This window comes from Solanum stenotomum, chromosome 8, assembly GCF_019186545.1.
Source record: "Solanum stenotomum isolate F172 chromosome 8, ASM1918654v1, whole genome shotgun sequence".
NCBI classification, from domain to species: Eukaryota; Viridiplantae; Streptophyta; class Magnoliopsida; order Solanales; family Solanaceae; genus Solanum; species Solanum stenotomum.
The window spans coordinates 4,959,186-4,973,536 of record NC_064289.1 but is presented as its reverse complement, the minus strand read 5'-3'; the positions used below and the strand labels follow the sequence as shown (position 1 = coordinate 4,973,536).

The 14,351-nt window shown below is 34.6% G+C and overlaps 1 protein-coding gene across 1 annotated transcript in view; it reads right to left on the bottom strand.

The window, feature by feature from the left end:
- Positions 1-14,351, bottom strand: part of LOC125872947 (structural maintenance of chromosomes protein 3) — a 138,320-nt gene that overhangs the window by 943 nt on the left and 123,026 nt on the right. Inside the window, exons 15-28 of the mRNA XM_049553764.1 lie at positions 10,512-10,684; positions 10,306-10,405; positions 8,069-8,205; positions 7,730-7,931; positions 7,238-7,325; positions 7,004-7,153; positions 4,741-4,892; positions 4,470-4,661; positions 4,206-4,389; positions 4,057-4,127; positions 3,829-3,980; positions 2,361-2,529; positions 2,112-2,258; positions 46-138 (exon numbers count right to left, since the gene is read on the bottom strand). Coding sequence (XP_049409721.1) covers positions 46-138; positions 2,112-2,258; positions 2,361-2,529; positions 3,829-3,980; positions 4,057-4,127; positions 4,206-4,389; positions 4,470-4,661; positions 4,741-4,892; positions 7,004-7,153; positions 7,238-7,325; positions 7,730-7,931; positions 8,069-8,205; positions 10,306-10,405; positions 10,512-10,684 — 2,010 coding nt within the window. The remainder of the gene's footprint in view (positions 1-45; positions 139-2,111; positions 2,259-2,360; positions 2,530-3,828; positions 3,981-4,056; positions 4,128-4,205; positions 4,390-4,469; positions 4,662-4,740; positions 4,893-7,003; positions 7,154-7,237; positions 7,326-7,729; positions 7,932-8,068; positions 8,206-10,305; positions 10,406-10,511; positions 10,685-14,351) is intronic.

The following is a 14,351-nucleotide window of genomic DNA, read 5'->3' as shown; positions in this document are numbered from 1 at the left end:
AGATGATCACAATCAGCAGAAGATAAAATGGTAAGAAATACATGCCTTCACTTTCACACCAATATATTTCTCAACTCTTCCCTCTGCATCAGCACGCGGCTCATCATCATCAGGATCATTGTCATCTTCCTCACCATCCTAGAAGCAACAACACAAGACTCTAGTGATCCTCATCATTTAAGAAAGCCAACTTACACAGACCCGTGTACTTCCAGAAGTTCATCCATACAAAATAAATGTGAAAACTACCATTTTATACAGGCAAATTCTGATAATGATAACTAGCCAAGTATGTATCAGCTTAGTAATTCTTAGTGACAATGTTACATGCAATACACTATTAAAGGACACCTACAGGGTAATAATACACAGATGTTTCTGGGACCATCAATTGTGTTTTCTTGACAGGAAATGAAGAGGCGGCAAACAAATATTCCATCACCCATTTTATAATGGTGGAATCTAATGATTTTAAGGAGAAATTAGAAAGCGAGAACCAAAGAAATACCATTAGCCCTAGGAAGTCATATTGAAAATGAGGAATATACTAGGCGACCTAGTAATCATAATCTAAACTGGCCATGGAAGCAAATTTGGAAAAATAGGATACCTTACAAAATATCCTGTTTCATCTGGTTATTGGCCAAAGAAGCAGCTTTGACTCAGGACAATGTGATGAAGAAAGGGATAACTTTATGCTCGAGATATTTTCTTTGTAAGGAAACATATGAGACAGTGAACCATCTGTTTCTACACTGCACTTACACCCTTAAGCTACGGAGAATCTTTCTAAGTCTCAAAGGCATCTCCTGGACCATGCCCAGGAAAGTCTCAGAGGCTCTGAAGAGCTGGGAGGAAGCAGGAGTACATGCTAAAAACAGAGACAGATGGAGAATTATCCCTGCTGCTATATGGTGGTCAACTTGGAAATAGAGGAATTCTAGGTGTTTTGAGAGCATAGAGAATAGTGAGCAGAAGGTTAAACTAAAATGCATTGTGTTGTTATGTTTTTGGTGTAACCAGGTATACTCAAATGAAACTGTCTCTATAGTTGATGTTCTAGACTCAATTTAGGTTCAGGGCAGTAAAATTTGCAGTACATATGTATACAAGGTTACAGTACAACCCATGTACTGGTTGTGATATAATACCAAGTTACTAAGTTCAAAAAAAAAAAAACTAGCCACCGGTATGTAATCCCAAAGTGTACTGTATATTATCTGGCACTGGCATTAATACTTAGAAATTACAACAAGAAGGTTAACAATCCGGAATACCACTCGTGCAACTTTTTTTTATGCTCAGAGGACCACTCGTATAACTATTATGTTATACAGCTATGTCTGTCGCTGTGTCTAAGTGCTACTCCATTTATTATAGCCTCTTAATCTCTCCATTTTTCATTGGACAATTTATTGAATTCTTCCTTTGAAGTTTAAGTTCTAGCTGTATGTAATCTACTGAATACTCCATGAGTGAGATATTTTGATTTTCTAAGCCAGCTAAGCATTCAAGAAGTTCAGCAATCGATATACTCCCACTTTCTTATATTGCCAATTCTATTAGTTTATTGTTTTTCAAGTGTTTCCTCTTCAAATAATTTGTTGAGCACCATCTATTGAGTTTCTGTTTCTTAGCTCACTCACATCAGTCAAATTCTGTAACAAATTTCAAAGAAAAGTAAATGGTTGTCATTATAAGCACAATATAATTTACCTTCCACTGTGCACCCCCGGGATTAGTCGGGGCTCAAAGAGACTCGGACACCCGGTGCAAATCAAAAAAAAAATAATTTACCTTCCACTGTGAAGAGGTACTTGGCCATATGTAACCATATTGATTACTCTCATTAAGACATTTTTATTTCCAAAATTTAAATCTCTTAAAGTCTATATTTGCACTTTGTTTAAACATATCTACATGACTTATAGAATAACTCATTTGTATAAATTATGGTTTAATTTCCATGAGACTTCTCATATACACAGGATCTGTTTATTGCAAGTGCACCATAATGAGAACTTTGAACAGAACAAGAGGAAGTACGAAAATGAGCAAGAGGTAGCCCAATGGAAAGACACATAATGTGCTATGTGACAAACAAAACAAACCTTTTTCTTCATCATAACTAAGAACCCATGACCTCCTTGAACAAGCTGAGAGAATACTTCACGGAAATGTTTAGCCACGCCCTTGAACGTGCGCTCAATTGATTCATCCTTCCTCATATCCAGGACAGATATAAGTTCCTTGATTTTCTGCCATGATTGATGCAAGACAAATGAAGGGAGCCAAACTCAACTGCTATCAAAACATAAACATACACAAGTTCAAATCCATAAAATACATGCTTTATATACCTCATCCCCAGCATCCAGTTCAGCTTGCCTTCTTTGGAGTTCTTCTCTTTGCTCGGTAAAATTTACATATTGATCAAGTGCCTTTTTGTTTACATGGCTGAACTGTTGCAGCTGCTCGTTACACTTGTGCAGCATCTTATATAATTCTTTTACGTTCCTTCTTTTGTACCTAGAATTTACATTAATCACCAAAATAATGGCATTAATTTTACATTTACAAACACCCTCATTATATTTGTAGTCAACTAGCAATTAAGCAGTTCCAACCATTATGTCAGAAGAACAAAAGCCAATGCACCTGTCTAAAGGTAATATTGCATGTTACATATCACCTCCTATTTTTTCAAAAATAAATAATTGTTCCTAGTGTAAAATAAAATTTTAGAGGTCAAAAGGCTTTATAATGTGCACAAATTTAAACAACTGAACACTTGAACACAGGTTTATACTATAAGGCATGCTTTAGAGTATCTCCACATTTTCTTTCCTAGACTTTTTAGAAGGGGTAGAAGGCAACAAGGAAACAGGTCTAGAAGCTATTCCTGTCATGAAGCAAAGACATTTAAAAGGACTAAAAACAAATGCAATTACAACAAGCAGATAAAAGATGATAGCTTACTGTCTTACTCTTGAGTGACAAAAAGCAACAACACACAAGTATGAACAAGATCAAACTACAACGGAAAGAGATGGAGACAAATGTTATTCAGCAATCTAGACATTTTCCTCAGTAATACAGACGCCAAATTATCGCCTCACTTTCAACAACCATCAATTTCACACGATTCCCTATTTTCGTCAATTATTTAGCTACTCAGATGTATCAGAAATATGTCTATACTTGAATTTCAACATTCTGCTGGAAGAATACGAGAGAGCTCACTTCTAGGACGTGAATTAGTTAAAGCATCATTTCAACTATATGCAAACACTTGAACAAGTTCAAACTGTACTCATATGACAGTTTACAATGTTTTGATGAACAATGATTCGAAGCACTCGTGAGACAGTACCTTAAAATTAAGTTATTGGTCTTAAAGGTTCTTCTACATGCAAAAGAAGATACTTAAATAGGCAATTCAGTCATCAGTTCTTATTCTAAGTTTCTAACATCCCATGGAAGTTCACCAAACAAACCAAACATATGGAACAACTTATGCTCCAACCTCATTTTCTAGAGAATATTAGAAGAAAATATTACTATGTATCACTGTTCCTTCATTGATTAGATTTTGTTGAATACCTAAAGGGCATACTGTCAAGAATCCTCTTCACCTTACAATTTCACCATTTAAACAGAATTTATGATCATTACAGTCACTCACGGTTGTATTTATATCCGAATGCTTGTGACTTCTAGCACAAGAAGTTCTATCAAGATAAACAATAAAAGAAAATGAAAGCAAAATAGAGTTCTCCATATTCAAATGCCGAAAAGGATATATGCATATTTAGGGAAGAGCAATACGTCTCAAAGGCATCAGAAGATAAAGGACCCAGTTCCCGAATTTTCTTAGAGTATTCTTCTTGCTTGGCAAGATAGGTGTTCCGTTTACTTAGCATCTGTTCCAGTTCTCTTGCTTCATCCTGAAGTGTATTCTGATACTTATCTTCAAGAGCCTGTAAAAAAATTTATGTATTAGCACAAAACTAAACGTGGGCCATGTGAACTTGAAATAGAATAGAGAATATTTGCCTTCAGATTATCCTTTTCCTGTTTGATCTGCTTGAGCCTCTTGTTTCGCTCATCTATATTTCGAGAAACCCCTGTGCAGGCCATCTTATGTATTAAAAATGTTGAATGTATACGATACCAAAAGCTTCAAAATCAAATAATGAACTCACTTGTAAGCTCTTTAGTGACATGATCAACTAGTGAGTCCGCATCCTTAAGTTCCTGATACTTGCTCTCAACTTCAGCCTGTAGCATATCAACGTCGACAGAAGAATTCATAGCCATTAACTCTTGCTTTCGTCTTTCAAGATTTGTTGACAGATTCATCTCAAGCTCCTCTTTTCTAGTTTCAGTCTACAAAAGCCAATAGAAAACGAGAAATTGTTGTATCAATATGTCATATACTGACTTAAGTAATCTTGACATCGACAAACCTCTATCCGATTTGCCCTGCAAGCAATCAGCTGCTCCTTCAGAGTCGTGATTTCAGGGTTCAAACGTGACAAAGAATCTCGCTCTTCCGGCGTTAAATGATCAACAAGTTCTGTTCCCATTTCATCTTGTTTCATAGCTATACTAGCTCTGAGCTGATCTATTTGATTCAGAATATTCCCAAGCAGTTTCTCCTGCACATATCGACAGTCTCTAATTGTAGAAGAAACAGAGTAGAAGCAAGAGATTCAAAAGATTTTCAACAGGAGGCACCTTCTTTTGAAGAGCTTTTAAGATGGATTGTTTCTGTCTTTCAGCATTAAGAATGTCTTGTTTAAGCTGTTCTAACTCAGACTTGTCGTGACCCAGGCCAGCATCATTTTTCTGCTGCTCAGCCACAAGTTCATTAATTTTCTGGTCTATATGTGGGAAAAGCTAAGTGAAAGAACAAAAGGTGAAACGTATACTTTGAACATCCTTAGAACACTGGATAAATAAAGCCCGTGACACCAAGAAAGGAGAACTATAAGACCTTGTTGTTGCCTCTAACTTTCTAATCCACACAAAAATTGTTGGCAGCCCTTTCAAGAGTAAAAGGAAATAAGTGATGCATGTTGAGTAAAACACAGAAGGGAATTTTACTCCAATTTATTATAAAAGAAAACCCCGGAATTATATAGTATTAATTTTGTACATATTGAAGTTCCATAATCTCAGAGCCCATTAATTCTTTTAATACATTCCAAGCTCAAGTGAGAAGACTTATGTTCAAATTTTATTTTTTTTGATTTGCACCGGGTGTCCGAGTCTCTTTGAGCCCCGACTAATCCCGGGGGTGCACAGGCCCTCGGCAAGGAGTTTCCCGCAAGTGCACCACGGTTAATTCAGGTTTTATCCAGTCCGATGGCCCTCAGAAATTGTTTGCACCTAGTGGGTTTCAAACTTGAGACCTTGAAAGGGAGCAAACCCCAAGGCTCAAGTCAATTGCCAGCAGGCCAACCCCTGAGGGTTGACTTATGTTCAAATTGTATTAGTTAATAGAGATCTATAAGTTGGATTAAACAGTGTGGAGATATTTTCAGGTTGACATCCAGTCTGCCTCGTTAAGCAAATCAATCTTCTGGTAAGGCACCACAGAAAGTTAAGGACTGGGTGGCAGGCTACAAAAGCTGAAATGCCAAAAACTTGTCAAAAGGCAGCCTGAGTGTTGTATGATCTCTATTAACTAATACAATTTGACAATAGTCTTCTCACTTGAGCTTGGAATGTATTAAAAGAATTAATGGGCTCTGAGATTCTGGAACTTCAATATGTACAAAATTAATACTATATAATTCCGGGGTTTTCTTTTATAATAAATTGGAGTAAAATTCCCTTCTGTGTTTTACTCAACATGCATCACTNACAAGCAATGATGAAAGCAAAACCACCTATCATCCAGAGAGTTGAATATAGACGGATCAACATTGACTTATACTTGTTTCTATCGTCAACAAGCATATGGGCTCCATTTGCTTTGACAACCTCCCCAGGGACCTCATTTGATCCTCTGCGACGACGTAATCGTGGCGAAGGTGTTCCTAGTCCACTGTTTAAACCAGATTATTTTACTGTACCAGAGTGGTTTCCTTCATGGTTTCCTTGGAGTGAGATCTCTGTTTTGCCTGTGCAATGGCATGGTTAGAATAGGAATAGGTTTATACAATCCTATTAGAATAGGAATATGTTTATACAATTCTATTAGAATAGGAATAGGTTTATACAATCCTATTAGAATAGGAATAGTAATAGAAATAGAAATAGGAATACTAAATAGTATCCTACTTGGTAAAGGATTGTATTCTAGGGTCTATAAATAGGGTCTCAATGTAATAATGTACACAACAACAATTCAATAATATTTTTCTCATATATTTCTCACAGTGTCCACAGTCCACCTAGAAGCACACAAGTAGGATATATTAAAATTGTTCAAGCAATTAACTAAATGCACGTGACTCATTTATACACGGAATCAAATTCACATGAAAGTGAATAGACAATGGTGCGACAGCTGAGTTGCTTCCTCAATGAACTTACAAGTTGGAGGAAACATGCATGGAAACAGCCTCTCTTGCACAAAAGGAAGGAGAAGGCTGTACATATACTCCAACCTCTCACTAGAAAACGAGCATTTCGTGCACTGTAAGCCCCTTTCGCAAATTAAATGATGAGGAAAGAACATACATGCAATTATAACATTAGCGGTTGTTTCATTAACTAAGTTTCTAGTTTGAGTTCGAACCATATCATCTGAGGAAAAGTTCCACAGGTGCTAGCACCTACTAGTTAGCTAAAATTTCACAGTTGCTAGAAACCACTGACCGTGTAACGTAGCCAAAGATGTGTGATGTCAAGAACAAAATGAGTGAAGTGTATGCAGAAGTCTAGGGAATTTCCTTCAGCAATAGTATTAGCAAAGATCGAAAAGAATAACACACCAAAGTAAAAAGGGTACTGAACAATGTTAAGATGTAAAGAAACCCAGTAAGGATATCTTGAAGTTTATATCTAACTTCCTCAAGTTCACGCTCCTTCAGGTTGATGGACACTGTATTCTGTTTGATGGTGCTCATAAACCTCAATTTTGAGCGTCTATGATCATAAAATCCACCAGTCATGCCACCTTTTTTACTAACTTGGTCACCTGCAAAAACAAGGCAGGTCAGATCAGGCTAATTCTACTAAAAACCAATCAAAGTAGTCAGAATAAGGTCGCTCACGACCTAACCTTCCAGAGTGATACAGTCAAGCCCATCGGTACGAGCAACCCTGGTAGCAACATCCAGATTTCGACAAATTACAGTTCTTGCAAACACCTAGCAGAGATAAATATATAAAGTCTTTACTGGAATAATAGGCGTTAGAAGTAATAACAGCTTTACTGAATATACTAAAACTAAAAGAATAAAAATACAAATTGAATCGAGATGGTTACTCCACAATCCAGTCAAACTTCCAGTTAAAAGAGTAGAGAAGACAACCACAGCCACAACTTAGTTTTTTCTTTTTTTTCTGATCATGGATGAAGTATATAAAGATCTAACAGAAAACTATATGTAATCTGTATATGAACAAAAATTAAAATTATACTGATCCTAAACAGATTAGGCAAGTGAAAATCTACAACAAAAGCCCCAAAGGACCAGACACAAAAGGCTGGTTATGCCATGACTGAAGTGATTGAGAATATTGCAATACTACGTGAAACTAAATTACAGACCTGCTCAAATGCCCTACAATATGAATCAGAAAACCTCAATTTCTTCAGAAGCGGAATCACATCAGAGCCCTGTGGATAATTAACATGTGGTTTTTTAACCCTGTTCAATGGAATAAATGTAACTCGTCCACCTTTTTGAGCATTGAGGTGTCTAATAATTTTAGTTGATGTTTCATCATTATCAACCACAACATGGAATAAGCTGCAAAGACAGAGAGAGCAAGTCGTGTCAGTATACGCACCGAACAGATACAAAGCAGTGTTGTAGCTTGGCAAGCTGCAAAAGACAATAATCAGCATTCAACAGCTTCTTGTCCTTGGCAGAACTTTGATCAATACCTGTTTCCAGCAGTAACTTCAACAGCTGTAAAAAACTTGTCCTCACATTCAAGCAACTCAAAAATTGGTCCAAATACTCCAGAGATTTCATACTCTCTGCAAATTCTCCTTACAGAATTCAGACCCCTTCTTATATCCTGAGAATTTCCAAAAAAAAAAAAAGTAATGAGAAATCTAGCATATTTATTGTGCAGGAATACATACCATTTCGGTAAGTTAGAATATAGAAATGACAGTTAATCATCCATTCCAGTTTTGTCTTCTATTCCCTATTCTCTCGGAATAAAGATCTAACAACCAGGGACAAACATGGGAATGCAGTCTCAAGACAATATCATGATATAAATAATTGTAAGATGCTTTGAAAATGGGAAGACCCCTAATTCAGAAAGTTGAAATTGAAACACCTCAAAGGTTTATTCTTTGAGTTCACTTAGAAAGTTAGAATTATATAGAACAGACTTAAGAGACTATCCATAGTTAGGCTAATTTGGCCTATCACAGTTTTGTGCTCCTTTGTACATTTACTATTCCTATGTTAACTCTTATTGTAGTTGTACATATGGTACCACCTGGGTAAGCTTTTTCCGGTGATCTTATCTCTTAACCTAATAATAGACATTATATAATACTAGACTTAGCCTGTCTCCCACAAATAGGTCTTGTAGATTGTGACACGAAATACCTATATTTTACTTATACATCACAGTTCCTGGGATCTTTGATTTTTTTCGCTACAGAAAATTTTAATTCTTTGACTACCTCAACTCGTGAAAACAAGCATTTCAAATTGGTTTAGGCTCAAGAGTAAAAACCAAGGGATTTCACTGGACCATCCTCCCTGGTGAATACATAATGCCCACTACATGCAGTTATGACAACACCTACTGATAACAGGAGCAATTCAAACTTCATACCAGGCATCTGGCAATCAGGGAGAAAATGGTCAAAATGGTCCTTAATGTATGGGGCTTGAATATTCTTGGTCCTTTATGTATATTACCTTACTAAAATAGTCCTTAATGTATATAAAAATATGACCATTTTGGTCTTTAACCATAAAACTAACTATACCAGTGATACTTTTTGCTGAACTTAACTGTGGGTCCCACAAAATCACCACATGGCAAACCTCTTCTCCCTCTATCTTCTTTCTTCTGCTGTAACTTTCAATTGATTTATTTTTCTCTCCATTACCCTCCTCCTTTTTAAAACCAAATTTTACCAGAAAAACAATTGACACACAAAAATCTCTTCAAATCTCAAAGAATATTTTAAGATTCTATTTTTCACCTTTATCCATTCCGTTTTCACCCTTTAATGTCATCAGCGAAATAAAAAACAAATACATAAAAAAGTTATTAGTCTTGAAAAGAGTTTACTTATGGAGATCTCCTAAAAGAGAAATGGAGTGTTTTATCTAATTTACNCCCTCCTTTTTAAAACCAAATTTTACCAGAAAAAAAATTGACACACAAAAATCTCTTCAAATCTCAAAGAATATTTTAAGATTATATTTTTCACCTTTATCCATTCCGTTTTCACCCTTTAATGTTATCAGCGAAATAAAAAACAAATACATAAAAAAGTTATTAGTCTTGAAAAGAGTTTACTTATGGAGATCTCCTAAAAGAGAAATGGAGTGTTTTATCTAATTTACTTGGTTCATATTTATTTTCATGGATCGATTTTTTTTTGTGTCTAAAAATGGGAGTTGCTGGGGATTATTATTTTAGAGGGGAATTAACAAATGAGTGTAGTGTGTGTATCTATATATATATATATATATTTTTACAAGAATATGACAAGTGGGTGAATTGAAAATGGAGCATCCCCTCTAAAGGTGGTGAAAGAGAAAACTGAGGGAGAAAGGGATAATTTTGTGCTGCCCACTGTTAAGTTTAACAGAAATTTTTCACTTGTATGGTTAGTTCTAGGTTAAGGACCAAAATAGTCATTTTTTTTTGTATACATTAAGGACTATTTCAATAAGATGATATATATAAAGGACCAAAAATCTTCAACCCTCATATATTAAGGACCATTTTGGTCGTTTTCTCGGCAATCAGGTGTTAAATATTTTTTATTTCTTTTATCAATCAGGTGTTAAATATTGGAAGAATGGATTACTATCATTGATGAAATTAAGGGGAAAAAAAGAAAAGTGCCAAGTTTTTAAAGTTGGAACTATATAGCCCAGGAATGTTACGTGATGACATGTTAAAGCAGTTACTCACACCAGGAGTTGCATGATCTAGGCTTTTCTCTGCCTTCACAACTTCAGCCTTGAGCCGTTCAATTTCAGTAGTCAGTTCAGTCTCCTGTGTCCACAGAGACCTGGGACGAACACAAATACGAAATTGAAGAGTTCAGATATTTCTAGATAAATAATACTGCTCAAAAAACACTCATATAAGCCTAAGATAACTGAAAAGGATCATACTTCCTCTCATCATGCAGTTTGTCTCTATCCACTTTATACTGATTATAAGCATTTCGATATCCAGATATGAAGGTTTCTTTTTTGTCCACTTCAACTTTACGAACTTTGATTATATCATCTTGATCTCTCATGTCTTTTTTGAGCTGATCAATTTCATCTTGAAGCTTTTTCTCCTGAGATAGAAAAAAAAGGAATTAAGACAATAAGTAGAGAATCATAGTGATGGTAATGAGTACTAATCTTTTCCTCAGTTTTTTAGTAAAAGTGAAGCTTCTTATTTAACACAAAAAACAAAAGACAAACAAAAATATGACAAGTAAAAAGAAGGAAAGGGAGCTTACAAAAGCTGCCTGTTAGATTAATCAGGTTATACATAAAGAACATTCTATGGTCTCTGTAGCTGTTTCTAACAGTGGTATCAGAGAGTCTTTATTCTCAACGGAAAAAAAAAAGTCTTTGTCTGCATATGCAGGAAACTTTGCCTGCTAAATCATTGTCATTATGAGTCTCACCTCATGTGAAGTTTTAAGCTTTTACGACAACATATCCCGTGTATTCCCACAAAGTGGGGTCTAGGGAAAGTAAAGGGTACCCAAACTTTACTATTGCCTTGGAGGTAGAGAGGTTGTTTACGATAGACTCTCATCTCAAAGAAAGAACAATTTGAAGTAGTATGGAGGAAGAAATAACAGAAATGAAGAAAGTCGTGGAAATTTTAAGCTTTTATGGATGGAAATAGTTGCTTCAGCTAGTTCTTTTCTATATCAATTCCTAGCAGCACATACTCTTGCTTTCAAAGACCAAGCATGTTAAAAGAATTTTTTGTTGGTGGCATCTAACTTGAAGTTAAGACATCTGGTTTTGCTATAACTAGTAAACATGTCCGCGCCTCGCGCAATCACGAAAATCGCAAAAAACCTAATTAAATATAGTGAAAAAAAAATTGTTCTTGAATATTAAAAATAACTAAAAATTGGATTTTGGAAAATCAAAATATATCCTTAAATTTTCATTGAAAATCAAAACATAGAAACTTTTATTTTTTATTTATCTCAACATAAAAATAATGCAAGCACCCTCATTCTGAAACCAAGAGTTTCCAAAAACCTAAGATTTTACATCAATTAAAAAAATAAAAAAGGAACAAAATTACTTGAAAAAAAAATCTAATTGATGGAAAGGACTTGATGCTACAAATGAAAATTGGCATTTAATAGATAGTACTCTTAACAATTATAGTGGAAGATGGAAAGTCAAGCTGTTATATTTTTTAAAAGAAATGGGATTTGAAATTAACAAAATGTGCAAGTAAGAGAAAAGAAGGAAATAAATCAGAAAATAATATACGATCACATCACATGCATCAATTTCACAAGACCAAAATTATATTATATATAGATAGACAAATAAATTAGAGACTAGAAATGTGAGTTCCTTAATATCAAATAATTATGTAAAAGTATAATGCATAATAAATCGCATTACACTCCTTAATATTAGATAATTATGTAAAAATATAATGCATAAGAAATCAATATTACAAGTGCACCTCAATTTAGGTTTTTTTTTTTTTGGTACACATATCCTCAAGTAACTGTTGAAGTGTGTGACTATATCATCTAAAAGCTTAAGTTTTTAAAGAGAACACACTTATATTTTTTAATTATATTCTCAACACGCCCCCTCACGGATGGGCTTGATTCTTTTTCATGGGCCAAGCACGTGGAAATTTTTTTGATATGGGTGCAGGTGAGGTTCGATCCCAGGACCTTTGTCTGCTCTAATACCATGTTAAAGTGTGTGACTATCTCATGTAAAAGCTTAAGCTTCTAGAGAGAACACACTTTTATTATTTAATTATATTCTCACTTTTATTATTTAATTATATTCTCGACAGTAACCAATACACAACAAACAAAAAATATGATACAAAATAAAATAAACAAAGCTTGATTCTCAAAACCTTTATTTAGCTCTAAATTACTCCTAAAATACAATGAAATAAAAAGATGAAAGTGCTTTATAATATTTTCATCTCTTAGGAACCTTTTTTTTTTTGTGTGACAAAGGAAACCCGCAGCCGCTACCCTTTAGGTGCGCACAGGGTAAAACCCTCGCTCCTATGCAATAGCTCGCAAATCACATAGGAGAGGTAACCCGCACTAGGCAAACCCGGTGCGACGAGCTCGAACCAGAAGGCAAAACCCTTGCTTTTGCTGGCAAGGGATTTCGAACTTGAGACCTCCAACATGGAAGAACCCAAGCCCAAACCACTGGGCCACCCCGAAGGGTATCTCTTAGGGACCTCATAATTAATATTTCCCAAATTCCAAGTAAAATAGAAGTTGCTCTCCAACAATATAATTGTGATTTAGATACACATTAGGAATTATTTTTCAATTAAAATTTGATACTTACAAAGCTTATATATGGGTATACAAAATTTAGATAGAAATAACTAAAAAAGATAAAGGATCACATACAAAGTTGGCTCCCACCTTCACCATGCTAAGATATACCAAGCTTTGTTGCCTCCATATTTTAGGATATAATTTTCAAATTAATCATTCCACAAAAGTGCAATTACAGCTTATCGAAACACTACATTGTTGTCTCCACGTTTATATAAGATGTACTGCTGGCTATAATTATTTCTATACACAACGTCACAAACCATTGATTAGAAGACAAAGACTGACATGTAGTCATTTGCCAAGCTTTGTGAATCTTTGTTGATTGAATCCATTCCAAATAAATAATTAAGCACTATGTGGTAAAGGGAGGAAATTGCATTAATTTGTTGATGGCTTATGATGAATTAAATTGTGAAGGAAATGGTAGAAAAGTTGCAAGCTCACAAAAAGGTTTTGGATTCTTGATGGTTTATGATGTTGAAATAGTTAAAATTCTTAAAGTGTCTTTCCTTTCTAATTGAGCAATGAATGTGCACAATGATGGACTTAATAGTAGAGTTTTTCAGGAAATATATAGAAAAATATTTGAGGGGGGGAAAGGCAAAAAATTGTCAACAAACATAAATACCAATAATGAACTAAGAGACGTAATACATTAGCTATTCAATGCCTAAATTTACTACATATATGAAAAATAAAAATAAAATGCCAAAAATAAAAAGAAACACAGATATTATGCTTTTTGGGAGGAGAAAACATATAGGAAAAATAAAATTCCAAAAATACAGTTTGCTCCTTAGAAGAAGAAAACATATACCTAATAAGAAAAATAAAATGCTAAAAATAAATAGTAGATACTCTTTCAATTGTCCACAATTATTTTCGTTAACAATAATAATTGTTATTCCTGTTTCATTATTATTTTAATTTTATGACTTTGTGGTCTTTGAAGTAAGAAAGTAAGATTACTTGGAATAATAAATAATAAATTGAAGTGAATTGAGTGAAAGAAGAATTGATGGAAAAAGGCCAAAAGGGAGAAATTTTTTACCAAAGAACCATACAATAATGTCATGCTATAGACCACGATTATAATATATTGAAAAATTGTATATTTAAAAGGTAAATATATAATGAAACACCATTAAGTTTTATGCTAACAACTAAATAATAAGTTGAAGACCATTTTTTGTTGCCTTTAATACACAGTGTGTAAAACCTCAAAATAGATCCTCTATAGCGACTTTCGGACCATTCCATTAGTTGTCTTCTTGTCAACTTCTCCTCGGTCACTAACTGGGTTACTGAACTCCACCTTCTCAAAATCCCATTTCAAAAAGTCATGTCGAAGGCAAATGAATTCATTGCATCTCGCCGATAGATAAGTTGATTTACCTTACTAGTCATATGCCCTAATGGTTGATCG